This window comes from Colletotrichum godetiae (genome assembly GCF_030913485.1).
Source record: "Colletotrichum godetiae strain CBS 193.32 chromosome Unknown BDP55scaffold_49, whole genome shotgun sequence".
Taxonomy (NCBI): domain Eukaryota; kingdom Fungi; phylum Ascomycota; class Sordariomycetes; order Glomerellales; family Glomerellaceae; genus Colletotrichum; species Colletotrichum godetiae.
Genome location: NW_026851297.1, coordinates 82,567 through 107,360, shown reverse-complemented (window position 1 = coordinate 107,360; position 24,794 = coordinate 82,567). Strand labels below are relative to the sequence as shown.

The 24,794-nt window shown below is 53.8% G+C and overlaps 8 protein-coding genes and 1 non-coding gene across 9 annotated transcripts; 6 read left to right on the top strand and 3 right to left on the bottom strand.

Annotated features, from left to right (window-relative positions):
* The first annotated feature begins 314 nt into the window (after positions 1-314).
* Positions 315-2,558, top strand: BDP55DRAFT_298578 (tubulin/FtsZ family protein). Its single transcript, XM_060566612.1, has 5 exons — positions 315-472; positions 685-743; positions 818-1,128; positions 1,195-1,698; positions 1,755-2,558. Exons 1-5 carry the CDS (start codon positions 461-463, stop codon positions 2,231-2,233), a joined length of 1,365 nt encoding a protein of 454 aa, XP_060425196.1. The 5' UTR covers positions 315-460; the 3' UTR covers positions 2,234-2,558.
* Positions 2,559-2,651: 93 nt separating this feature from the next.
* Positions 2,652-4,908, bottom strand: BDP55DRAFT_298568 (uncharacterized protein). The gene is made up of 4 exons (XM_060566611.1): positions 4,707-4,908; positions 4,586-4,649; positions 3,438-4,526; positions 2,652-3,358 (listed from the first exon to the last, which is right to left on the bottom strand). Exons 1-4 carry the CDS (start codon positions 4,715-4,717, stop codon positions 2,840-2,842), a joined length of 1,683 nt encoding a protein of 560 aa, XP_060425195.1. The 5' UTR covers positions 4,718-4,908; the 3' UTR covers positions 2,652-2,839.
* Positions 4,909-5,056: 148 nt separating this feature from the next.
* BDP55DRAFT_676646 (Sds3-like-domain-containing protein) lies at positions 5,057-7,922 on the top strand. The gene is made up of 4 exons (XM_060575832.1): positions 5,057-6,403; positions 6,458-6,527; positions 6,586-7,069; positions 7,124-7,922. Exons 1-4 carry the CDS (start codon positions 5,479-5,481, stop codon positions 7,556-7,558), a joined length of 1,914 nt encoding a protein of 637 aa, XP_060425194.1. The 5' UTR covers positions 5,057-5,478; the 3' UTR covers positions 7,559-7,922.
* BDP55DRAFT_676643 (uncharacterized protein) lies at positions 7,923-8,662 on the bottom strand. Its single transcript, XM_060575831.1, has 3 exons — positions 8,441-8,662; positions 8,223-8,350; positions 7,923-8,132 (listed from the first exon to the last, which is right to left on the bottom strand). The coding sequence occupies exons 1-3, from the start codon at positions 8,446-8,448 to the stop codon at positions 8,044-8,046; spliced, it is 225 nt and encodes a 74-aa protein (XP_060425193.1). The 5' UTR covers positions 8,449-8,662; the 3' UTR covers positions 7,923-8,043.
* A 978-nt stretch (positions 8,663-9,640) lies between these two features.
* On the top strand, positions 9,641-12,167 carry BDP55DRAFT_560957 (mRNA cleavage and polyadenylation specificity factor complex subunit; the record flags this gene model as incomplete). The annotated part of the gene is made up of 7 exons (XM_060570038.1): positions 9,641-9,984; positions 10,056-10,221; positions 10,274-10,404; positions 10,469-10,672; positions 10,734-11,088; positions 11,140-11,983; positions 12,037-12,167. The coding sequence occupies 7 exons, from the start codon at positions 9,641-9,643 to the stop codon at positions 12,165-12,167; spliced, it is 2,175 nt and encodes a 724-aa protein (XP_060425192.1).
* A 1,960-nt stretch (positions 12,168-14,127) lies between these two features.
* BDP55DRAFT_298437 (uncharacterized protein) lies at positions 14,128-14,604 on the top strand. Its single transcript, XM_060566609.1, has one exon. The coding sequence runs from the start codon at positions 14,228-14,230 to the stop codon at positions 14,492-14,494; it is 267 nt and encodes an 88-aa protein (XP_060425191.1). The 5' UTR covers positions 14,128-14,227; the 3' UTR covers positions 14,495-14,604.
* A 775-nt stretch (positions 14,605-15,379) lies between these two features.
* BDP55DRAFT_298448 (uncharacterized protein) lies at positions 15,380-17,111 on the top strand. The gene has a single exon (XM_060566610.1). It carries the CDS (start codon positions 15,795-15,797, stop codon positions 16,842-16,844), a length of 1,050 nt encoding a protein of 349 aa, XP_060425190.1. The 5' UTR covers positions 15,380-15,794; the 3' UTR covers positions 16,845-17,111.
* Positions 17,112-20,507: 3,396 nt separating this feature from the next.
* BDP55DRAFT_t281 lies at positions 20,508-20,590 on the top strand. Its single transcript has one exon. It is a non-coding gene; the product is annotated as a tRNA-Arg (tRNA).
* Positions 20,591-22,139: 1,549 nt separating this feature from the next.
* Positions 22,140-24,024, bottom strand: BDP55DRAFT_676630 (uncharacterized protein). The gene is made up of 3 exons (XM_060575830.1): positions 23,824-24,024; positions 23,385-23,729; positions 22,140-23,213 (listed from the first exon to the last, which is right to left on the bottom strand). Coding segments are annotated over exons 1-3 (933 nt in total). The 5' UTR covers positions 23,826-24,024; the 3' UTR covers positions 22,140-22,627.
* Between the last annotated feature and the right edge of the window lie 770 nt (positions 24,025-24,794).

Here is a 24,794-nt window from a genome sequence, read left to right as displayed (position 1 = left end):
TGAGTGGTGATGGCAGGTGGCAGTGTGCGGGTATCTTCATGCACCCCTGAAGACCATCCAATAGACAAAAGGGAAAAACGCTTGGGCCATGTAGCGGTGAGAGTGTCACCGGTACTTGATTGGCTGTATTGACCCCCGCAATCATCTTGGTACTGGAGACCCAACACGCCAACAGCTGTAAAGCTAGCACTGAAAGACAGGCGCTAAACCCAGTGAAGAAGGGGGGGAATACCCTTTGCCTTGAAGCCTATCGCGCCACTGGTCGGCCTTGTTGATTGTGCCCCGCCTTGCCCACAACAAGTGACCCTCCACTCCAAACCTCTGAAAACCATCACCAACACCTTCCTTCCCCCTAGCTCTTCCGAACCTCAACTCTGCGCTGCGCGCGTGAAAATATTCCCCTTCCCCATTCTACTTTGCGTCGCAGCTATTCCCAAGTCTCGTTGAGCCACATTACACAATGAAGGGCGAGGTAAGCACAATGCCATTCCCTTTTTCTTTTCATCTATACCCCAATCCTTCATATCACAGCTTCCAACGGATCGTGTGCTGGCTGCCTTGCTGCTCCTGCTCCTGCTCCCCCATTTTCCCGTACCGAGGCGACCCCTGAAATCCAGCCTGCCTAGCTGTCCCATTCATTTTGGCCTCGGTGTGCGGCCCCGATACTGACGGCGATGTCTCCAGATTCTTCACCTTCATCTCGGTCAGGCCGGTACCCAGCTGGGTAACTCTGCTTGGGAGCTGTACGTTGACCTCCAATCTCATATCCTCCTGATCCGAACGCGAAATCCCATGGAACTGACCGCCCAACGCGCAGCTACCTCCTCGAGCACGGCCTCGGCTCCGATGGTCGTCCTGACCCCAGCGCCAAGGATGTCGTTGACGGCGGCTCCTACGAGACCTTCTTCACCGAGACGAGCGGTGGAAAATACGTCCCTCGCTCCCTCTTCGTCGACCTCGACCCCTCTCCCATTGACGAGATCCGAACTGGCGGCTACCGTCAGCTCTTCCACCCTGAGCTGTTGATCAGCGGCAAGGAGGATGCTGCCAACAACTATGCCCGTGGTCACTACACCATCGGCAAGGAGATGGTCGACAATGTCATTGACCGTGTTCGCCGCGTCGCTGGTTAGTTCCCCGTGTATCGTTTTTTGACACGTTGGCTACGTCGAAACTGACCAATTCCTCCAACAGACAACTGCCACTCCCTCCAGGGCTTCCTGATCTTCCACTCCTTCGGTGGCGGTACCGGCTCTGGCTTCGGTGCCCTCCTCCTCGAGCGCCTTTCCACCGAGTACGGCAAGAAGTCGAAGCTTGAGTTCGCCGTCTACCCCGCCCCCCGTGTCTCGACTGCCGTTGTTGAGCCCTACAACGCCGTTCTGTCCACCCACAGCACTATTGAGAACTCGGACTGCACTTTCCTCGTCGACAACGAGGCTGTCTACGACATCTGCCGCCGCAACCTTGACATTCCCCGTCCCGGTTACGAGCATCTCAACCGTCTGATCGCCCAGGTCGTCAGCTCCATCACCTCGTCCCTCCGTTTCGATGGTGCCCTGAACGTTGATCTCAACGAGTTCCAGACCAACTTGGTCCCCTACCCTCGTATTCACTACCCCTTGATCAGCTACGCTCCCGTCATCTCCGCCAACAAGAGCTCTCACGAGAGCTTCAAGGTCCAGGAGCTCACCTTCCAGTGTATGTTTGGGCCGTGTGTCAACTTGTGAATACAAACGAGTGCTAATCAATTACAGGCTTCGAGCCCAACAACCAGATGGTCGTCTGCGACCCCCGCAACGGCAAGTACATGGCCGTCGCCCTTCTGTACCGTGGCGACGTCGTCCCCCGCGACTGCAACGCCGCCATTGCTGCCCTCAAGGCCAAGTCCTCCTTCAACCTGGTCGAGTGGTGCCCCACTGGTTTCAAGCTCGGAATCAACTACCAGAAGCCCATGGCTGTTCCGGCTGCCGCTGGCGACGGTGGTCTCGCCTCCGTCGACCGCTCCGTCTCTATGCTGTCCAACACCACCGCCATTGCCGAGGCCTGGTCGAGACTCGACCACAAGTTCGATCTCATGTACAGCAAGCGCGCCTTCGTCCACTGGTACGTTGGTGAGGGTATGGAGGAGGGTGAGTTCAGCGAGGCCCGCGAGGATCTTGCCGCGCTCGAGAAGGATTACGAGGAGGTTGCTGCCGACTCGTACGAGGGCGAGGAGGACGATGCCGAGTACTAAGCCGACATCGGAGACCGTCCCGTTTTTTTGTTTCGCGGTATATCGGTTGCTGCAACGAACAATGACGAACCCGGCAGCCTTGGACGAAAAACGAATTGCATGAAAAAAGTTTGTTCTTTTGGCGGCCGTCGGGGTGTCGGTTCGGTAGACTTCTGTTTCTCGTTCTTGCCGGACGGACATGGACGCGCACAAGGCACTGGATTAACCCATAACCCAACGAATGGATATTTCGGCGTCAAGCTCGAGTTGATAATAGATGAGACCAAGTCACTTTCTTCTTTGACGAGTATATACGTGGTACCTCCTGACTTGTCTGACGAGAGCCTCTTTGGGGATTGAAAGTAGTCACTTGTAAATGGACGTATTCTTCAACTTGACTCGTTTGCAACTTGATGCTGTGACTACAGAGTGAATCTCATACATCCGCTGTTGGTAGTAACGCGATATTTAATTTACGCTTTGTAAGTCGATGATGTTTAATTGTGCGTTGCACAATGTTCATTATTTTGGACGCCCTTTTCCCGACGCTTCTATCTGTCTTCTTTTGGTATTACATGCAAACTACCTCAATGCAAGCAGATCAACACACCTCACGCAATCTCAACCTCATTTTTGCTTATTCTTCCACTCAGCGGCTCGCTTGGCACCACGGCCCGTAGGCTTCGTCTTCTTGACGCCGCCGCCGCCCTTGGGCTTGCTCCGCTTGTTGAACTTGAGATCCTTTGGCCTGCCGTCCTTGGCACTGGCGCGACGGCCCTCGAAAATGAAGTCTTCGGGCTTCTTCATCTCGTCCTTGGGGATGGCGCCGGAGCCGTTGGCCGGGGCGTGGGTGCGTGGCTTCCTGTTGTCGTCGCGCTCACGACGGGCTCCCTGGCGACCTAGGAGACGGCTGGCGCGGCCGGCGAGGGACTGCTGCTCAGGGGTGATCTTGGCCTTGTACTTTGTGCTGCCGGGCGCTCCGCCGCGTGAGGCGCCTGCCTGGGCGGCTCTGGCCTTGTTGGTGCGCTCCATGGCGAGGGCGGTCTTTTGAGGGGCCTTTGCGCGGGTTACGCGCATGATGCGGGGGAGCATGGGAGGGTATTTTTTGCCGTTGAGGAGGAGGGCTGATTCTACGTGGTTGCCATCCTGTGTGAGTTTTTTTGTTAGCAAGTGTTTCTCTTAGTATCTTGAAGGATCCAGGTTCCATATTTTGAGGGCGACTTACATAGAATTGGACGTAGGCGAAACCCTTGCCTACTCTCGTCTTGGGATCGCGAATGACGCGCACGTTCTCGACCTTGCCGGCGTGCTTGCCAAACGTCCTCCAGAGACCCTCCTCAATGTCGGCAGGCACCTTTGTGCGCTTCTTCTGCACCGTCTCGCCCTCCTCGTTGGTGGCGATAATGGTCTCGTCGTCGATGAAGCCGAGGTTACCGACAAACACGCAGCGGCGGTGGTCCGTCTGCGCCGGGTGGGCGACGCTGTCGACGCGCAGGTGGCGGTCGAGGACGATGGTGCCGTTGAGCTCGGCGCAGACTTTTCGGGCGGCGGCGGGCGTAGAGAAGACGACGTAGGCGTTTGCAGACTTTGTCGTCTCGTTCATGAGGGACTTTGTGATGTAGGCTGCGCGCTTGGGGAGGCCGCCGCCGGAGAAGGCGATGGAGCGGAAGCGGATGGACTCGATCTTTTGCGCGGGGGTAGCGTCCTTGTCGAGGACGCTCGTGAGGTGGGCTTCGAGGGTGCGCTTGGCTGTCTTGTTGTCGACGGCGTCGGAGGCGACGTTGGAGAGGAAGACTGTGCGGTTTGCCTTTTCGAGTTCCGTGTCCTTTGTCTTGGCCTTGCTGTCGGCTGCGACGGATTCGTGGACGGGGATGGCTTCCTCGTCGGAGTCCTCTTCTTCTGCCTCTTCCTCTTCTTCGCCTTCGTCCGCGCTCTCGCCCTCGGATGACGTTTCTGAAGCGGCCTCCTCTCCCTCTTCCGCACCCTTGGTCTCCTTCTTGGTGCGCTTCTCAGCAGGCTTCTCCTTCTCCTCCGCCTCGGCGAGCTTGCTTAGGTATTTGCCCTCGATGTCATCCTCCACCCTCTTGCGCTTGCGCTCCTTCTTTGGCTTCACGGCTAACTCTGATACTTCCTCTTCCTCTGACTCGGCGACATCTTCGAGGTCAATCTCCTCATCGCTACCAAGCTCGGACAACTCCTCGTCGTCGGCATCAGGAAGTTCCTCATCATCGTCGGAAGCCTCAGGCGTGGGCTTCACCTTTGGCGGAGGCGCTTCGGAGTATCTTGACTTTTCTGGGGCCTTCACAGGTCCGGACTGGATTTTGTTAGAATTTCCTTGGCCTAATTGGTCGACTTTGTCGCAAAAAGACTTACACTGGATGCGAAGAGGGCGTTGAGGGTGGGGTCAATGGCCTTGCTCGAGGCCGCAAGTTTTGATCTATTTTAAATACAATTAGTGTTTGAAGTTCTACCATGACATTCGGACTGAGCTCACCCTTTCGCCATTGTTGCGACAGATATATGACTTGTTTTGTTGAGTATCTATGTTCTTCAACGGGTCTGCTGTAAGGTAGAAGCACCGAACCCCCCCAGATCACTGCCGCAACAAGAAAAAAAAAATCAAGCTCTCTGTACGACTTGGCCTGCGCTCCCCAATACGATAAGAGATTTCGGAGGTTCAGTGCGCCGATAAGAAGCGGAACAACCGTAGATTGGTGCAAAACGTCAGAAGACCGCTATTTGCCGAGAACAAGTGCCCCGTGCCCGGTGTTATGCCAGCTCTCACCGCTTTCGCTCTGGGCCAAGACTTGGTTCTGCCGACCGATGCTGGTTCCGCTGGGGGGGCCGGAGAAAGGCACAGCCCAGAGAGAGAGGGAGCAGGTGAGCGCATCTCTCATGGAGCGGCAGGTCACTTACGCTACGCTTCTCTCTCTCTCTTCTCCGAAAACCCACCACAACACCACCACTTTGCGCTCGCCCACGTCGGCATTCGAGGACCAGACAGTCACACGCGTTGATGCTTCTCTCGAACTCCCTTTTTTCAAACCTTGATTTTAGCACGCCCTCGCTTTCCTCTTCACAACAGCGACCCGCCCGCTCCTCCAACCCGCCGCTGTCGCTGCCGCTGCCGCTGGTGCTTGTCCCTCCGCGCCCCGTCTTCGTTCCCACGAAAACTCCTCTGCCCGAATTGCACCGCTCCACGACGCTCCCAACCTCCAAACCACCCGATTTGATATCCCACAGCGCGGTATCAACTCAATTTTTCAATGGCAGCCACGGCGTCCGCGCCGCCTGCTCTCTCCCCAGGGCAGGCGACGCTCGATCATGACGATAGCAACATCTCCAGCCCGCTGAGCGACGTCGAGGACAAGGATGGCGGCGAATCTCTCGACGGGATGCAGCTCGACCACACTCGTCCAGACCATGACGAGGCGCTCGACTCTGACAGCAATCTGTCAGAGGCAAATGATACCGAAGCGGAGACTGAGCGTCTCTACGACACCCCGCAGGCACAGCGCCACAAGGACGTCGTTGTCAATCAGTTCAACGACGGCCAGGTCTACGAGCGGACCCCTAGCAAGCTTCAAAAGACGTTTTCGGTCGGCGCCCACGACGACGGCGACGACGACAGTCTTTCCGACCGCGACGACGTGTCAATGACCTCTAGTCATGGTGACTTGGGCTCGCCCAGCAAGCCCAAGAAGTCCACCGAGCTCCCATCTACCGAAGACGACCCTGAGAATATCGATAGCAAGAAAAGAAAGCGGTCGCCGGTCGCGGAATCATCCGAACCAGGCCAGCCCGCCAGGAAGCGCACCGGCTCGGTCGTGGCCCAGGAGCAGGATCAGCACAAGAATGACGTGGACATGCACGACGACGAGGTCCCGTCCACAAATTCACATACTGGTGATCACTCTGCGACCGAGGACAGTGTTTTGGGACTTCCCCATAGCAAGCGCGGCCCTTCGCGCGATGGTCACAGCCCGATTAAGGATTCACAAATTACAAAAAAGGTTACCCGCAACGGTAGCAGAAGGAAAGGCCACGCTGCTGAGGCCCATGAGAACGAAGGGCACGATGGTGACGCTCGAGACGATAGTCGCGGCGACGACGATTCGGGGCCTCACGGCGACGACCAAGCTGACCACGAGGGTGACGACGAGGCGGAAGCGACGAGGAACGACGAAGAATGTGAGTGACTTGCGATCCACCTGTCTTTTAAAGCTTGCTGACAGAATACAACAGTCGAGAGAAAACGTGCTGCGGTTGAGGAATGGACCGATCTCGAGGAGAAATTTGTCGTCTTCCGCGAGCGGTGAGTCTTCCCGACCGAGAAGCATTACTTTCCACAGCGACTAACGTAGTGTTCACAGTTTGTACAAGGATCGCCTCGAGCGTCTCGAGCATGAAGAACAGTCACTGCAAGCCGAGCCGCCGTCACATCCCGAATACTTAAACATGAAGCAATGTCTAGACGAAAGGCTTGAGAAGAAGCTTCGGAACATTGAAAAGGAATACGAGCTCTCGGTTGAGGCCCTCGAGAGATTGGCAGTGGCGCGCCGAGCTCAGATTTGGAATCAATTCTACCAGGGCTCTCGGGAAAAGCGCTCAAAGATGCTCGAAGATCTCAACCAGGAGTGGTACGAAACCCAGAATGCTAGGCGAAGCGCACACAGCATTCCGGATTACGGTCTCCTTTTCCCGACGAATCCTGCACAGCGCACGAGAAACGCTGTGGCATATAACTCGGAGGTCTCGTTTTTGGCCGGCCTTGCCAAGCATGAGGGCTTCCCCGCGGTGCCGGCCATGAGGGGCGCCAGCGGCTCAGAGATCGAAGACGACCTGGAGCAAATGAAGGTTGGTGAATTACAGGATCCTCGCAGTCAAAAACACATTGCTGATCCTCTCCAGCGTAATACGAAACCTCGTCAGCGTTCAATAATGCAGCCCATTGAGGATTATCAAGCAGTCGCGTTCGGGTCCAACCTCGGCCCCGCCGGCGAACAATTCATCAAAGATACTCCTTGGGCCAACCCGAACCACATTGCGCACAAAATCAGCACAGGACCTGCAGCAGCCGGGGCTCGAATGAGCAGTCCCATGCAGGGAGGAAAAGCAGCAGCGGGCCCGTCCAACCCACAGCCGATACCAGCCGTAACAAACGGTCATGTCGTGCCGCAGGTATCGCCGCCGATGAACCGATTCATTTCTGCCTCTCCTGAGATGGTGAGAACAGCCAATGTTTTGACTCAGAGTGCCCAGATGAAGCGCGCAGGTAGCCGCACATCAAAAGCGGCGAAAAACACGGCTCCTAAACAAGAACCAGTGTCGGCGATGGCAAGTTAGGACGGCATCAATGGAAGGCCAACGGCGTTTTCGAGGCTTACTGCTCTGTTATGATACCCCACGACGGCTTGGGCACCTCGCCCCTTTTTCTTTCCTTTAACTAGTCACGCTCGCACCGGCGCGTTCATTACAACGGGCATGTTTTTTTTGCGGACTCCCAAAGAGGGTGACAAAAACTTATGGTATCTACAAGATGAGGAGGAATGGACAGGTTTTTATGGAGCCGCATTTGCATTGAACGGGACGGGTCTAATCCTGTAATGAGAGATGCACAAGAGTTACTGGTTGGGGATTTGTTTTTCTTTGATATTGGTGCAACCGGCGAAAAGAGCGAGATGAGAACTCGCAGATATATATAGTACAATGGCATATGCTTCCATGCATACTGAGATACTCTCACATTTTTATATCCCTCGGGACTTTTTTATCCCATCCCGCGCTAAACTCGTACATCACGCATTTCCTCTGCCATACTGTCCATCGGCCTAGTTGGACTTTGCTGGCTGCCTCGGAGCATCGGGAACCTTGACGTCTTCGAACTCATCTTGTCCGACCGCCTTAATCGTGTACCAGTCTATATTGAAAAGAATGATTAGTTGACTGATTGCTGGGACCGGTGTGCGGGACCAGAAGGTGCCACGGGAGGAAATGTATCGCCACATACACACTGCGCCGACGAAGCACCACAGTCCAGCACCGACAGCGAGGTTCTTGGTGAGGTAAGGCTTGCGCGCTCTAATCAGGGCAGGCCCTTGACGGAGGTTACGATCGTAGTAGGAGGACTTTTGGGGGCTGTAGAGGTTGTCCGTTTCCTGCTTGTCAGACTACTTGCTTCATCCCGGTGGGGGGCGACGGACGGGGAGGAGGACGGGGTAGACGCACATCGCCATTGTGAGTGAAGACTAAGGCTCGTGTTTTCGTAAGGTCCGGTATCGAAAGTTCGTGAGGTTTAGGCCCGGGGGGGAGGGGAGGGGTGATCGATCGTGGGTTTGCGCCGCGCGGGTTCGGGAAATTCAATGTCGGTCGGTCGGGGCCCTTGTCGCAAACGCCGTGGTTCGAACTTCCCAGTGGGAACTCCAACAGGCGCAGCCAGCCCCGGCATTGATTGCCTTGACGCTGATTGGTATCGATAAGACGGAGAAAGTGCGGCAGAACTGATAGTGACGTAGACTTGTCCGATAACATTGAGCAGGGGTCTCTTGGGGGGCATTTGGGGGGACTGAAAACTGCGTCGCCGCCTTTGCAGGAGAGACATCGGTACCTGAGCAGCGGAAGCTGCGTCTTTCTTCCCTTACCTAGGTAGGTACGAAGTAGCTTTCTGGCCCTGCGACCTCAAGCTCAAAGCTCCAACAAGTCAACACATTTAGTATTTAGCTTATCAAGATGCATTGTAAACATCCTTGGTCATCAAATTACGGCAGACGTTTCCGATTTTTCGTCATTCAATTGAGAGTGCACCATTCCTTGGGAGCATCTCTAGAGTCTACGCAAGCGATCCAGAGCCCAGTATTCCGTACATTAGACTGAAAGGTATCGTGCCTTCCAAGTTCCGTGCCTGGTGAGGCCCCACGTCTCCCTGAAGGCTCTAAGGCGGCCGATGCGCTAACCCAAAACAGCCAGCAGCCGTCGACACGCCCCGTCATAATCCGCGTCGCTTGTCACGCAGTCCCTCAACGTCGGTGGGTGCTTGCTGCCTCTTCTTGCACCGCAGGAAATACATCAGACTCTTGGAGCAGGGCAACCGAGGAATCGCATCGACGGGTAGCCAATACGAACCGCCAGGAAATTCCCTTCATCGCCCATCTCGCTTTCATCATTCATCTCGACGAATAACACGACTCTTCACGATTGCGACTGTGTGTTTATCGGCGCGTGGGAGAATGGTGATCTGGAAAAGCTTGAGCTCTCCATATTTCGACAAGTCGCGACAGCTGCTGCCCTCGTGACACCCAAGTTATCTTCCAATCTGCCCGAGATTCGATATCCGACAACACACTTACGTTCCATCGATTTTTAAATAACTTTGTTGTCCGCCTGATATCATTTAGACTAGGAGCGTCTTCCCCATTGCTCGCTGCAAAAATGGCGGCTCCCTCCCCGCAGGTGTCCGTGAGCGACCAGATTCGCCAACTAAACGACGCCAGGAAGCTCGTCCTCGGTGACGTGAAGTACTACCCGACGGTCGTCAAAAGCATTCTACCCATTGTCGGTCCTACGGCGGGCGTCGAACTGCGCAGATGGGGCGCCGATTTCCTCGCCGAGGCGTTCGCGACGCCAGCCCTCCCCGGAAGCGAGAAGGAGACGATGCAGCTGTTTGTGCTGGACACTCTACAGACGATGGTCGAGACCCCCAACGAGGACGCCCACGTCCTGCGAAGCGCTATTCAGACGGCAGCCAGCATCTATCCCTTTGCGTTGCGATGGATGTACGTGCGCATCTACTTCTTGGGCATACTCTTGTTGCGTTGCGTGCATCGGAGGCTAATTGGATCGGTAGCATTAACAACTCGTACGACACATTTACATGGGAACGAATGGTCGCGATAAAGCAGAGGATTCTCCAGATTTGGGACGATGCCGAATCCACGGTGCGGATATGCTGTATCAAGTTTGCGCAGCGAGTTGTTTTAGCACAATCGGCGGCCAATCCCAACGAACCGAGAGTACGATGAACCCAAGAGTATACTTTTGTGTTGTTACTGACATGATGTCTAGCGAGGCGATTCCCTCGACGTATCACTCGACAAGATCCCGCCAAGCCATCAGACGCTAGATGCTAGGACGCTCGACGCCGAAGGAGCTGGTTTACTGGACAGGATACTGAGCGTACTGCAGGAGAACAGCAGGTAAGGATTGCAAGCGAAAGCAAGAAGGATCCGACGATAGCTAACCGCAGCACTCTGGTGATAGTGATGTGTTGCTCGTTGATGCCACTTTGAACTGCCTCTCCATTTTGATCCGCAGCCGACCGGGCACTGCAAACAGGATCCTCAATGCCGTTCTCAACTTCAACCCGATGAAGCTTGCAAACTCGCCAATGACCCCTAGAACTCGTGTAATGGTCAAGTCCATGGAGAAGACCACTCGAATGCTCTTGATACATCTAGCCAAACGGTAAATCCTTAGTCCCATGTGCGCCATTCTGTTAGTTGTATCACTGACCATTGTGATGAAGCGATCCTCAAAATCCCATGGCGCAGCGAATCCAGCAGCACGTGGAAAGGATGATGCGTATGAGACACGAAATCTTTGATGAATCTGGCCGGAAACGAGCTCTCGAGGCACAGCAGCAACACGAGGTAATAGAGGCCAAGCGCCAGCGGATGGCACCTCAAATTGCGACGACGCCGCAGATACAAATTACGCCACTGCCGCCAGGCCCTCACAGCCTAGGCGACGTCTTTACTCTTACTGGAAGCGAGGGGTTGAAGGCCTTTGATGTGGGCACGTTGCCGACAGCTTTAGCTGCTAAGATCAGCATCACCACGCTCCTCCGGACAGATGCCCAATTGCTCATGAAAGCCGTCGAGGTATGTCCGAATCAAGCACGCAGGGCGCAATCTTTTCTGACGTTTTTGTAGGGTATTCGAGGGCGCCTCAACGTGCTGGCTGCCCAGCCTCCACCACAAATCGATCCCGAGACCGCCCCTCTTGGTGTCGAAGATGAGGACGATGAATACGAGCCAGATTTCTACGCCGCCGAGGATAACGAGCAGATTCTCAACAAGCTCGATAGTGACCCTGTGACCAAACCAGACGACGGTGATCTCGGGCTGAGGACGTTTAGGCTACCACCTCCACCAGCACTCACGCCTGAGTTGGCACTCAGCGCGGGTCAAGGCTCTGTGATGTCGCTTTTCCAGTTCGTCAAGACACTGGAGGATCCTGCGAAGAAGTCAAAGTCTGGCATCAACCGATTAGCCGCCAGTACCAACGACCGAGAATCTTGGATCGCCATTATCACGCGTTTAGCGAGTCGTTCGTCGGCCGGCATGGAGGATGGCATCAAGGACGAGACCACTGGCCGTCTATCTCTCGGTGACAGTATTCGGGAGTCCTTGTACACCTACGTCCTCGAGGACTTCCGCCGCCGTATCGATGTTGCCATCACCTGGTTACACGAAGAATGGTACAATGATCAGCTGCAGAAGAAGCAGGAGGGAGATCATCCTCTGCACTACGAGAAATGGGCCCTCAAGTTGATTGACGGCTTCTCTCAGTACCTCAATGCCCAAGATAAAGTCATTACCCGATTTTTGGGCGAGGTTCCCGAACTCAGCCCTGCCATCTTATCACGCGTCAAGTTGATGTGCCGAGATCCGTTGGTTGTGCCTCTAGCGTTGACGAGTCTGCTGTATTTGGTCATGATGCGGCCGCCGGCCAAAGAGTTGGCTCTGGATACGGTGCAAGATATCTGGACAGAGTGTACGTGATGCCCTCCCTTGGCTGCGTTGTTTTATGATACTAACTGTATACAGACGAGGACGCGCGACCTTTGGCGGCAAAATACTTGGTCAAGTTCCGGCCGACCTGGCTGGAATCGGCCAAGGCAGCTGCAGAGGCTGGATCAGCACCAGCGACGAACACCACGACGGCTATCACAACATAGTGTGACCATGATCAACACCGCGTTCATGCGACTACACAACACGCGATAGCCACGCCACGACGGCGTTGAGAACAGAGGGGTTTTGCGAGGATGGATGATTTGATAGTTGCGGAAAACCGAACGAATACCCAAAGAAAAGCTGGAGCGAAGCGGGCAGCAATTGGTCTTTAGGGCTCTCTGACTTTTTGGACCTAAAAGCAGAGAGGGTTGTACAAGACGGAGGAGACGCCACGGAAGCAAATCGGCGTGGGCATGGCAATGGCAAAGGCATGGGTCTGGCGTTCGACGATTGGGGTTCGAAAACCATGGAAAGTGTACGGATAAACTGTATACATATAAATCAAGGGCGTCAGGGCCCTGAAAAGCAAAGTCTTTGAAGTCAGTTGCGTGCTTGAGGCGGCGACAGCTGAATGTTTCCCTCTTGATCTGCCATTTATACACATGTTCCGTGACTACTAATTTTGAGAGGGCCGTATATATCGACAGCGGGTGAGCGCCTGTGGGATGACGGGAATACGGCAGGCAAGGGGCCGAGTACGCCAGGCTAGCGATGCTCTCAGACAGGAATGATGGATTCCTGGGAGAAGGAAGGAAGAAAGATGGGGGCATGGACTGCCTCGGTCCCCAGGTCTGACGTTAGCGTCGGTCGGTCTTTGGATTTCGGAGGAAGCTTTGGTATGGGGGGTTAGAGAGGTGGTTTTTTTTTCCTCCGGCGTCTGTCCGGTTTGACTGTGCTTGGCGAAGTATGTCACCTTCGTGGCACGTGGGGTGATTTGCTCAACGGAGAAACATGTTAACGAGTTTCTGGACCGAAGAACAGAGGCTGTTTGGTAGATCGCAAAGGGGAGAGGGAAAATAGAATCACGAGCTTCGAGGTATGGCTGCTGCAAGCATCTTTGTTCCCATCTAAGAAGGGTCCAAGTAGGTCCTCGAGCATGTATCTACTGTTTCGGACAGCGATGTCGAGGTTGAGGTGCATAGTTGATATGAGATTTGCGTGTGTGTGGTCATTCTCGCTTGTAAAGCTGCCATGAGAAAAAGCCAATTGTTCCAAGGTGTACTAAATATAAAGACGACGACAACTGTGAACGGGGAGCCGAACTCCCGACGAAAGCCTCAGAGTTCCCTTTCACGTAGTCCTCTAGGCTCCGTGTGGCGGGGGGAGTTTCAAGATGGGATGAGAGATATGGGAGGAGGGTGAAGTTGACAAGCCTTGCGTGTAAGTAAGGGATTCCTTGCATGGCGGGAAAAGGGGGTCTAGCAGAGATCGCTTCAGGGGAGGGGAGGAGAGGGAGGGGAGGAATCGTGTACATGAAGTTGAAGCTCTCAGGGCTCAACCGATGCTGACTGGGATAGGGGTGGTTTTCTTTTGACGAGGTGGTGGTCGAGAGGGGAATCGAATTGAAAGTGAGGTGCGGCTCGGATCTGCGCTGGGATTAGAGAGCTCTCAAGATGGGGGACGGGATGAGACGCGTGCTGGTCACGAAAGAGGGGGGGAAAGCTCGGGTTGTTTGGCAGGCTGGGTGTATTTACGGTGTCCAATTTAGTATTCTTTGAGATTCTTCTTGACTGGATGAAGAGAGTATGTTGGGTAGAGAGTAAGGCTGCTTGAAAGGAAAGGGGGGCTATTCCCGGAATCGCCAGTTGAAGGGAAATTCAACATTATGCGCATTTGTATCATGGGATATCGGTTTTCCCTTTCACACACGCGCCGCTGCCCCTTGCCTGACGACTTAAGGGGCCTACTATAAGTCTACATGTCCGTACATAAGTAGGTAGGTAGACATCCATAAGGTTAGTAGGCAGAGGCACATAAGAAGAGAGGAACAATAATAGGGGGGACCGTGCATGAGCCATCATCCCCCCATGCAGCTTTTTCCTGCAGAGGCTGAGTGACGCAGCAGCCGGGTTGCTGGGGAACAGGGTGCTCTCCTGCTTTTTAGTGGGGGGTTCGGCTGGTTAGTCAGGGCAGTGAGTGGTCGCATCAAGGTTGACATGTCGGTGTCTGCCGTGACCCCCGTTTGATGTGATTTGTTCACTGTCCGGTGTGTTGTGCTGCGATGCGGTGTGTTCTGCTGCCGTGTGCTCTGTCCTTGCATTGCCCGTTGTCAGTGTTGATGTTTTGTTCGTGTGCCTGGCCAAGTGAGGTAAGGAAGGTATTTGACATTGTGTTGAATGAAAGGCGGACGAAGAAAAGCAAAGCAGAACAACCGAATCCCAGCAGCGAACAAGACACAGCGGGTCCTTTGGACGAATTGATCATTGCCTTACTGTCGAGGAGTTACTTAAGGCACCCGACCCTAGGAATTACCAAATGCCCGCTCTGATCTGCCTTATGCTTGTCTCGGCCGCCGTCTTCCTCTAGTTTTCATCCGGGCTTTTCCCTTCTCGCTCGACCCTCCTTTCCCACCTCCTGTCAGAGGAAGATTGTCCACTATCCAATTCCAGCCAGCTCCAGTCAACCCAGGTCTGAACCTGACTGACGTACGGATAGGACTAGGTACAATACTGACCCTACGGGTAGCTCTGGATCCAGCTTTTTGTCATTCAAGGCCGAGAATCCCGTCCCATCTCTTCCCGTATTTTCTGCCTCTCTCTCTCTCTTCCTTGCATTACCCTCGCCGCATGGGCTTCGCGTGCTTCTTCCCAGTTGTAATTAATCCCATCCGCCACGCTTGACCCGGACATCCGCCCATTCCAGGCAGTGTGTGTCTCTCTCTCTCTCTCTTTCTCTTTCTCCCGTCTACGGATATCGAGTTCAGCATCTCCCCCAAGAAAACCACCGACTCCGCGCATCCAATCCCACGTCAGCCGCCGTCCGACATCAGACGGGCCGCCGTTTTCAACAGCAGCCAAAAATCAACCAACGCCCAATCCAAAAAAGACGAATGCGCGCGCCCCCAACTTTCTGCTGCAACCACCCACCACACCATACCACCACCACCACACATTGCCCCAAACACACGCCAGCACTAAACACTAAACAATCTGCGAACTACCTGCCCGCCGACCAGCCTACCTGGACCACATCACCAATCAACCTACACGGACTGAGTAACATGAGCCAGAGACATGCCTAGTCGACTGCAAAAGCCCAATAAACACGACAAACAACGACTACCATCCAACCCTCCCCAGGTATCCGTACCCGACTTTGATAGTCCTCCACAAGACTTTGCTCTCGGTAAGGGTCCCCGTCCTTGTGCACTCTTTGCTTGAAACCTCGCCCCGATCCACAACCCGCCCACTCCACGCCCTCTTCTGCCTCTAGCCTCTCCCGACGACCTAACCCTTCAGGAGTTTGGCACTGGCGCCATATCGCTCCGCTGCCGTTCCTGGAAGTCACGGAAAGGTGACCATCGTGCTGACCTTGCACCTCCTCAAGACCTCGACACCTCTACATCAACAGCCTCCGCCAAAACGTCTTCTTCCCTGACGACGACGACGACACCCTCGCTACATGGTCCTTCGAGTAGTCGCCGCACACTCGCTCCTCCCACCACCACCACCACCTCCTCCCCCTCTTACATCTCTCGTAACGTACGCAACAGTAGCTTGAAAACGCGCATCGACGGAAACCATCAGTCGACGCCGAGCCCCTCCCCTTCTCCCCGAGGCGCCCCTAAGATGGTCCAGACCATCCGAACAGTGCCCAGCTTCGAAGCCGCGAGCGACACGAGCTCCGACGCACCCTCACACACTTCCGCATTCTCCAGTTCCGTAAACAGTAACGCCAGCGCAGTCAGCATGGCTTCGAATCACCAAGAGAGGACGCCAGGCGTCAAGTTAAAACACGACTGGCCCCACGGCGGCAACGACAACACCATCAAAATAGACTCAGCAAGAAGGGAAGAGACGCCGCCCGTTGACGATGAAAACGCCGTCCCCGCACCCGAAGGGCAAGGCCCAGGCTGGGACTCAACCATTGGCAAGGCGGGTCTGGGAAAGACGGGACGAGTCATCAACAAGCTCGTCAGCGACAACGAATCCTTGAAGCGTGACATCCAGATCGAACGGTTACGGGCCGAGGAGGCCAAGCAGGCCGCCAAGCTGGTCGAGGACAAGATGGAGCGCATCATCAGCGACTACGAGAGCCGCCTCCTCGAAGCGAGCGTCACCAAGACGCTCCTCAGCCGCAAGGAACGCCAGGTCGAGACCCTCCACGCCAACGTGGAACTAGAAAAGAAGCGCACGGCAGACGCCAAAGAAAAGGAACACCTGTGGCGCTCCGAGATGGAAAAGATGCGCGCCAGCTCGACGAAGCAGGTCGAGGACGCAAACACCCACGCCGCGCTCATGGAGGGTCGGTACAACGCCATCAGCTCGCACTGGAAGGACCAGGGCGACGAGGTGCAGCGCGCGCACCTGAAGCTGCGGTCCGAGATCGCGGGCGTCGTCGAGGAGCGGCGGCGCGACGACGAAAAGATTGCGGCGCTGCGGGACCTGTGTGATCAGCAGGACGGCAACATCAAGGAGCTGAGACGGCAAAAAGAGGAGATTCAGAACAAGTTTGACGAGTACAAGGCGCAGCAGGAGTTCTTGCTCAAGGATATCAAGGCTGGCGTCGCCGGGCGGGATGCCGAGCAGGAGAGGTTGCTCGAAGAGACGAGGTCGACGTTGGCGAAGCTGAAGTGGGCGCTCAACGTGAAAGAAAACGTCAAGGATCTGCTGCAATGATTTGCTGCTGTCGCAATCAGCTCGAAGCAAACACGAGGAATGTGCGAAAGCCATTCGAACGGCGCTTCATCATCACGATACAGCCTCGCCGACCCAAAAATGCAGGAAAGCGTACTATATCCGGCAAGTTACGACTAAGACCTTAACCTTGACTATCGAACCCGCCATCGCTAGCCGACTTGCTCTACTTGGACACCTCGGCAATCTACCAGGCGTAAGCGCGATGGGTCACCAAACAATACACAGGCCACGACAAACCACACAAAGAAAGCACTGTGTTTGTGCATGGTGTAAAACACGAGAGCTCGTCAAGGAAGGGTGACGCCTCGAGCCTTGAATTTGGATTTTCACTGTCTTCTCTCCGCTCTTTTAACAATTCACTTCTCCACGACCACGGTCGAAAACTTCACGTACCCAAAACGAGAATCAAACATCAATGATAGAGTCATGGTCTGAAAGCACCGGGCAGAATCAAGAGAGAGTTTTTTTCTGGATACAGAAGTTGGGTTTCTACTATATTTCTTTTCTCCAGCATGCCTAGGTATGGAAAAGGGGGAATTCAACGAGCATTTGAAAGGGCGACCAAGGGAAGCCTGGCAGTCAGTCCTCACGCCTCGACTTTTTTTTCTTTTCTTTTCGTTCGAGAGAGAGAAAGCAATGGCAAAACAAAAGACCAAGATGCGAACTTAGGGATTTGGGAGTTTTCGGCGTTCAAGCTACGGCATGGGGAATTCGGGTCACTTTCGAGGGGATCTGGGAAGACGCTTGTCTCGCCTCTCTCCCCGGTTGATGTCTATAAACAGCTCTTTACCCCTTTTGGGGTGAGCTAGCCATGAGTATTGATCAAGATCTCGGGCCAGAAAGAAAGAATAACAGACGCTTTTTTTGTTTCATTTTCTGATTTTCCAGTGATGCCCAAGGTAAGCTACTTACTTCAGCGTTGAAGTAACATGTGGAAGATGCCCCAATCTCTCCTCACGAAGCACGACTGAGTACAATGTTACTTGTGCCCAACAGCGTAGTCGCCCCTCCCTTCTTCATGTTTTACTAGGGAAACAGACCGACGATGAACGATTGTGATGATCATTATGTCTGCACCTCCATCCGTCAGCGCGCCTGACACGCTCCAAAAAGTCTCCCAAACTTGATGTCGGGTAAGCTAGCTCTTCTCCGATATTCCCCTGTCCGTGGGAGCTACATCGCCTAAGGGGTTACATAGCTTGCAAACCCCCTAGCTACGACTTTAAATAAGGTAGAGGCGACCGCATCGGCATCAAAAGCAGTTCAGTGAACAATAAACAGCACGACATCAGAAGGTATCAAGTACGGCTATATTGACCATACTGTTTGTCTATGTGTACTATATACCACAACCATCAATCAACAGGCGCTCACGTCACTAATGATTTTCACGGTCGTATCATACCTAGTTAATTACGGCCATGATAATTATGACTATGGAAATCGGGAAATTCACTCGCTATGGTGGGAAAAGTCAAAGACGCCATAGTATAATTCTACAAGTACCTGCCGGCCATTGGCGGTAGCACAGAGTCAAATCAGACGGGCTCAAAGCATTTCCTAAGAATGGTTGGAGTTTGTTGATCATGGAATAGCCCGTTCTGCGGTGCTCAACATGATCGATCAAGGAGAGTTCGTAGCCTCGGGAGTCGGTCCCGGATACTAAACCCCAGCCACAACCTCTTGCATATATTGTTAGACTGCTCGCTGATTCCATGTCTCCCAAGCGAACGATTCATCTCACTTCTATTCCCAAGTCTCTCGACCTCGAAGGGCATGGTCAAGTTACCGAGTGGCCCTTTGGCGTTCGTTCGAAGCCTTTGCCGAGAGTTCCCACTTCCAATCAAGAGGTATACACCGGAAGAGAACGACAATAGCGCCGGATTCCATACCCCCGAAGCAGCCCGATGACTTTGAAATTGAAATTGAAATATACTACGATGATTGTTGACATTTTACTCATCTTATGGTTTCAAAAGCCACGACATTTTGATGGAAATGTCACTTATAAGCACCGCGGCTCGACCCTCGCGTATTTTGGACTGTTTTTTAAGTCAGACTCCAAACCCATACTAGAACCCAAATCAATACTCACCTAATTCCATTATAAAGCATTACCTCCATCTCAGCCGCTGTCACAGTCATGGCCAAGCCTCTCAACCTGTCCTCCACTTGACTAGGGGTTCAGTCATCCAGGTACCGCCAACTGTATCAGGTTACAACATCCATCTAACTCCGGCCCGAATGAAACCCAAAACACTGAGCCCGAATGGCTATCTGCACTAAAACTCCGCCGCGATCAGGCGGCCGTACAACCCGCGAGCACCTATCCTCAGACTCTAGTTCAAATACGAGGAGCATATAAACGCACCGGACGCCTTCAAAGATCGCGGGGCCCCTTCCATGCCATAAAGAAAACTCCAACAGCAAGCTCAGATGAGCTCGAGAGCGGGCGGCAAGGAGAAGGGAAGGGGTCGTGGGGGTTACAGCGCAGGTTAAAAGGTCACTTGTGTTGGTTTCACACTCTCTTATCTTCCTGCTTTACCGATTCTCAATGACGAAACGACCGTGTCTATATCTCGCAGGTAAATCACGCCCAAGCTCCTCGCCCTAGCGGCCGAAGAAGACAGCATCACTTCCTCGCATCGTCCATGTCCCACCACAACACGACCGAACAAACTTCGCCGCAACAAAAAGGCTACGGCGCCCACAGTCGTCATCTCGAGGGCCAGATCTTTCCTGTCCGCGAGGCCCGTCGCGGCCGGACTTGGTCGCCGAGACGGGTTGCCATGCTCATGGCCGCCTCACCATCACCCGTACGTTCATCCTTGGCCAAGCAACAGCGGGACTCGAGTTCCAGGACCGCAGTCTCGGAGCGGCAGCAGCAGAATTCCATGGGAGAGGGAGGAGGGAAGAAGAAGAAGAAGAAGAAGGGGAGGAAGAGGTTCTCAATGCCATCATCGCGCCCTGCAGCGGCGGCGGTCATCTTTTTCCGACACAGCCCTTAACTGCGAGGGTTCACAGACGAGAGCTTTGCCGCGGCCAACTGTAGAAAGGTATAGACCGCCGCGAGTACAAAATGAAGAAATGGGACGCGTAGAAATGATGGCCATCACATAGTCGACTTGATGGCAGCAGGATATCAGAGTCAGCTTGATCTTGCGTATGTATCACGAGTATGAAACACATGACGAGAATTATTCATCATGAGACAACAGTCCCTCATCCATCAAAGACGATTTACCCAGCCGACGGGGGGGTTTCTCAGCGGTGACAATTCCAGCTAGTAGAGTACGATATGCTTCTCAAGATGTTTCAAGAATCCGTCCAAAAAGATGAAGTTTTTGTGTGTTTTTCCAAGACTAACAAGTGCATCGTGAAATCTCCCATCAATGGAAGCTTTTAAAGCCTCAAAATCTCAACGACGTGGAATGCTTTAACCCCAAGAACCATTACTTATTGACATGATAATCAAGTATGCATGTAGATCTTCTTTGACATGTCTTGTCGATAAGTAATGCGTAGGTGAAAGAAAGTAAGCTACCTTAAACATCATGGTCCCAGGCTCTGAATTCCGGTTCATAGCTCAATTTTCGGCTCCGAACGAACAAGCAAGCAAGCACGAATCCTTTCTAGGATATCGGCCGGTTGGCCCAATGGCAAGGCGTCTGACTACGACTAAGTGTGTTATCAGGAGATTCTGGGTTCGACCCCCAGGCTGGTCAAATTTCTTTTGTCCTTGGTTGCAATTTTCTTTTGCTAAATCGAAATTTTTGGCTCCAGTGGGTGATGGTGCGCTAGGGAAAAAAAGACTGCGGGTTTGCGCATGTATGTGGTGGGCTGGCTTGGGGTCTCTGACCAACCAGAATCAACTGTCGAGACTAATTCGGAAGAAATTCTGGATTGCCCCCGTGTAAGATTTTTGGAGGAATGTCGCGTGCATGGTTTTGGTCTTGGGCTGCCGGGGGTATCGGGACCGGCGGGTCTTGCACCGATTTCCCACAGACGTACCTTCACTTACGGATAGGTATATCTATCAATGCCTTCGTCTGCATGTGGGCACGAAAAAGTTTCGCGCGTTCATAAGCGCGTCGCGATCAAGGTTTCTCTACATACGTGTATTCGCGACGGGTAGGTATTCGCTACTTTCCAACGGCGATGCCGTGATGTTCCTGACTTGGGCCCCCCTCTTTTTCCCCCTTTGAGAACCTTTCTAGAAGGGGCGGACGGACCTTCCATGCCTCCATGTTGTTCATCAAGGAGAAACATTGCGGGGGAGAGAAGGGTGGTAAGGGAAGGGGGGAAGGGGGGTGAAGACTGAGCGGGAAGCACGTAGGATGGTATGATGGATCGTGAGTTCCGTGAACAAGGTCCAAGGAAGGTGGGTGGACGCGGGTATCCCGTTCACTCTGTGAAATTCTCGCGAGAAAAGAAACTGACTCGGTCGGTCGGTGGGGAGCAGAAGCAGAGGCAGAACGGGGAGCCGGGGGTCGGGGGAGGCGTGTTGTTTTTCTGCTGCGGGGGCCTTGGTCGCCGGAGCAGAAGATCATCCTTTACGGAGTACATACAGCCCTTCAGCTAGCCCTTCCAAGAGCGGGATAGCTAAATAGATTGTTGACGGGATACAACATGTTCGCCTTGACCGATCCAGGGAACAGGCGACGTCGTACAAGAAGGAAGGCTAAATGGAAGCTTTGGCCAGGTTCCGTAGAATTTGGCATTCCCATCAGAGAAAGTTTTCTCCTTGGTCCGTGTCAATAATGCCGAAAGGAAGACGGGACCGGGGGGCGGGGTGAAGAATGTCGTCCACGGTCCACGGTCCAGGAGAAGGAGGTCGGGCGCGAGCAAGGTAATGGAGGAGTACACAGGTTTCCTCCGTGAGAATGGAAGGGAAAAAAAAAAAAAAGAACGGGGACTTTTTGTACTTGGCCGGGTGCCGGGATCGAACACACATTCCCAGAAAAGTCATAGGCTGCCCACCACCGTCTGATCAATATCCCGTTCCTTCAAGGACATGAGAATGCTCCGGGCCCCCGAATAGGGTCGGTGCTTTTCCTCTTTCTCTCTCTCCTCGCTTTCTGTGTTCCGCCGGGGGGGCTCCCATGCCGAACGTTTTTCTGTCGGTCCTTCGTCCCGATATCCCGTGCTTGCCCGTAGACAGACTCCCTGGAAATGGACATAGGCGATTAGATAGCGAAAGGCTCGCACATAGCCTCGAGCTGTCACGGACAGCATAACTAACAGACGGTAATCAAGAGTGAATCAGCCCAGGAGTTTGGAGCAAAGTCATGTTTTGAAGGAGAGAGATATTACATTTTTATACATGAAGAATTTTGCCATGTATGCCCAAAGAAAGCCCCATGATAAGCAAAAAGGCCTTCTTTTCTAATAGTTCGTATGATACAATGCCTTTTGGTCGGCTTCAAGTTATTCATCGTTGCGTCAGGAGATTTCCCCCCCGTCTTCTCCAAACACCAGTTTTTTCTCTTCCGCCCGAGAGTCTTTTCCCCCTCCAGGCAGCCCAGGACACTTTCTCTTCACCCATCCCTGACGCTTTTTCCCGCTAGGAAAAAAAACACAAAAAAAGTAGAAAAAAACAATACATCAGAAGATCTCGTACAAAAGGCTCATCGAAAGCCTTCAGCCGCCGAAACAAAATCATCCAATCAACTTTCCCTTCTCGAGCTCACAAGGAGGGACATCGTCGATGCCCTTGATCATTTTCAGCCGACACACACCCGACCACCTTAAGAAAAGGTAACTTAGGCGTTCCAGTTGTTCTGTTGCTCACCAGCCTCAGGCTTCTGCTCCTTCTGCGCCTCCTCGGCCTGGGCGTGCTCGTTCTCGACACGCTCCTCAACCTGCTTCGACGAGTCTCTGTCGGAACGGGGGCCACGACGAGGTTTGGAGGCGGGGGCGTTGGCGCTCATGAGCTTGCGGCCGTGAATCTCAGTCTGATTGAGGACCTCGATGGCTGCCGTCGCCGCCTCGATGGAGGTGAAGTCGGCGTGGGCAAAGCCACGCGGCCAGCCCGTTGCGCGGTCCACAGCGATGCGCACGTCAAGGACGTCCTTGAGGCTGTTGAAAAGGTCGTTCAAGTCCTTGTCAGAGGCCTCGAAGGAGATGTTACCGATGTAGATGGTTCCCGTGGGAGGGCCGTCGTAAATGGCCTTCTTGGCCGCTCTGTTGTTGCCTCTCTCGCCTCTCTCGCCCCTTTCTCTGGCGGGTCCTCTTGCGCTTGCGTCGCGAGCCTTGGCAACGATGCGGCGGCCGTGCCAGAACGTTCCATCAACGTTCTCGGCAGCCTCTGTCACGGCCTCAGCCGTCTTGAAGTAGACAAAGCAAAAGCTAGAAGAGGGAAGATCCAGCGATTAGCCCCTGATCGACTTGGGTAGGAAAAGTTCAGATGATGCCCTCTCCTCAGGGTTCTGGCACGAGAGCCGGAGCCATCAGGAAAGGGGAAAAGGAAGACGCGAAGCCAGAAGCTCCGCTAGGAGATCCAGTGGTATGGAGACTTACCTCTTCTTAGGAGGCATCGCAACGCCGACAACCTCGCCGTACTTGGAGAAAGCCTCGCTCAGCTCCTCGGCCTTAACATCGAAAGAGTAGTTTTGGACGAAGAGAACGTGCTCGCTGGGATCTTGTCTGCGGCCCCTCTGCTCGCGGAAGCCTCCCTCGGCCTGGCCATATTCACGGAACGCAATGGAGCGGGAGAAGGCTCTCGGCGCGGCGGCGGAGAAGGATCTGATGGCAGCAGCGTTCAGGGCACGCAGAGCAAAGGAGACGGTTTGCGACTTGGGCGCAGCGGCGGCGGTGACCGAGCTGGTAAAGGTGGCGCGAGTGGCCGCGCGACGGATGGACTGCCTGATGTCGGAGAAAGTTCCCAATTAGCTTCCTTCGACCATGGAATTATTGCAGAGTGCAACGTTGCCGAAGCATGATAGAGCAGAGTACTTACATATTGAAGGGATGTGATGGGGGACTAGTAGACGGACTGATGATTAGAGAGAGGGAGAAACGTAAAAAGGGTGAAGGGCGAGATGATGTGGTGTGCAGATTGAGATTTCCATGGGCGAACGAGAAATTTTGGGATGACCGTGTCGAGGGTCGCGGCGACCGGGAACGCTAGTCTAATTTCGACCTAGCGTATTTCGACCGAGTATCCACTTGGAGTCCAGCCATGGCATGTACGTCAACCTTGACTTTTCCGCTTCGTTTTTCACTCACAATGAGTCGGCCCAAGTTTATGATATTGCAATAGAACTGATATTCGCAATGATTCCTCATCCCGCCTGGGAGGAGATTGTGATTTACAGCTTCCATGGCCACTCGCTTCCAGGGAGAGGCCTAAGCTCGTCTCTGGGAGAACAAATTCAAACGCTGGATTCCCTCTGGTATCTCCCGCCTGAGGGATGATCCATAATCTCCATCAGTCATTGAACCTGCCGCAGAGTTTCCCTATATAATTTTTTTTCTTCCCGGAGCACAGCAATGAATTACATAGCATGCACCCTAGATGCCCGCATCGCCATTCCGTTGACCAACGCGTAGGTATATACACCAGGCTCTCCATACCATTCCCTCCTTGGCCTTCTCGAGCCTTGCCCACCCAACCCCCCAAAAACAGATGAAACAGATGAAATATAGGACGCCTTCTTGCTTTTTTATCTACTGACCAAGGACGAGGGTATATTGTCGTCCCCCGTGATCAGTTTTGAACTGGAGGAGCCGATCTCAACGGAACCTGTGAGGCAGTGGCACACTCAGGTATCGATGCATTCGACACGAAAAGAAATAAACAAACAGCCCGCCAAACGGCATTGTGGAGCATGGCGCTTTCCAGCAAAGGCACAGAACTGTAATAGAACACGCAGACCTGCATGCGAGGCCGCGAACATGTGGTTGGGTATAGGTTGGTTGATCCCGCAG

What these genes read in the sequence shown, in the direction of transcription:
- BDP55DRAFT_298578 (XM_060566612.1), top strand. An exon ending in GGTAACTCTGCTTGGGAGCT is followed by an intron (nt 744 to 817) that starts GTACGTTGACCT and finishes CCCAACGCGCAG; the next exon opens with CTACCTCCTCGAGCACGGCC. An exon ending in CCAGGAGCTCACCTTCCAGT is followed by an intron (nt 1,699 to 1,754) that starts GTATGTTTGGGC and finishes AATCAATTACAG; the next exon opens with GCTTCGAGCCCAACAACCAG.
- BDP55DRAFT_298568 (XM_060566611.1), bottom strand. An exon ending in ACGCCCTCTTCGCATCCAGT is followed by an intron (nt 4,527 to 4,585) that starts GTAAGTCTTTTT and finishes AACAAAATCCAG; the next exon opens with TCCGGACCTGTGAAGGCCCC. An exon ending in TCGCCTACGTCCAATTCTAT is followed by an intron (nt 3,359 to 3,437) that starts GTAAGTCGCCCT and finishes AAACTCACACAG; the next exon opens with GATGGCAACCACGTAGAATC.
- BDP55DRAFT_676646 (XM_060575832.1), top strand. Translation starts at nt 5,479, where the DNA reads ATGGCAGCCACGGCGTCCGCGCCGCCTGCTCTCTCCCCAGGGCAGGCG. An exon ending in TTTGTCGTCTTCCGCGAGCG is followed by an intron (nt 6,528 to 6,585) that starts GTGAGTCTTCCC and finishes TAGTGTTCACAG; the next exon opens with TTTGTACAAGGATCGCCTCG. An exon ending in ACGACCTGGAGCAAATGAAG is followed by an intron (nt 7,070 to 7,123) that starts GTTGGTGAATTA and finishes GATCCTCTCCAG; the next exon opens with CGTAATACGAAACCTCGTCA.
- BDP55DRAFT_676643 (XM_060575831.1), bottom strand. An exon ending in GTGCTTCGTCGGCGCAGTGT is followed by an intron (nt 8,133 to 8,222) that starts GTATGTGGCGAT and finishes TTTTCAATATAG; the next exon opens with ACTGGTACACGATTAAGGCG.
- BDP55DRAFT_298437 (XM_060566609.1), top strand. Translation starts at nt 14,228, where the DNA reads ATGCGGTGTGTTCTGCTGCCGTGTGCTCTGTCCTTGCATTGCCCGTTG.
- BDP55DRAFT_298448 (XM_060566610.1), top strand. Translation starts at nt 15,795, where the DNA reads ATGGTCCAGACCATCCGAACAGTGCCCAGCTTCGAAGCCGCGAGCGAC.
- BDP55DRAFT_676630 (XM_060575830.1), bottom strand. An exon ending in GCGATGCCTCCTAAGAAGAG is followed by an intron (nt 23,214 to 23,384) that starts GTAAGTCTCCAT and finishes TCCCTCTTCTAG; the next exon opens with CTTTTGCTTTGTCTACTTCA.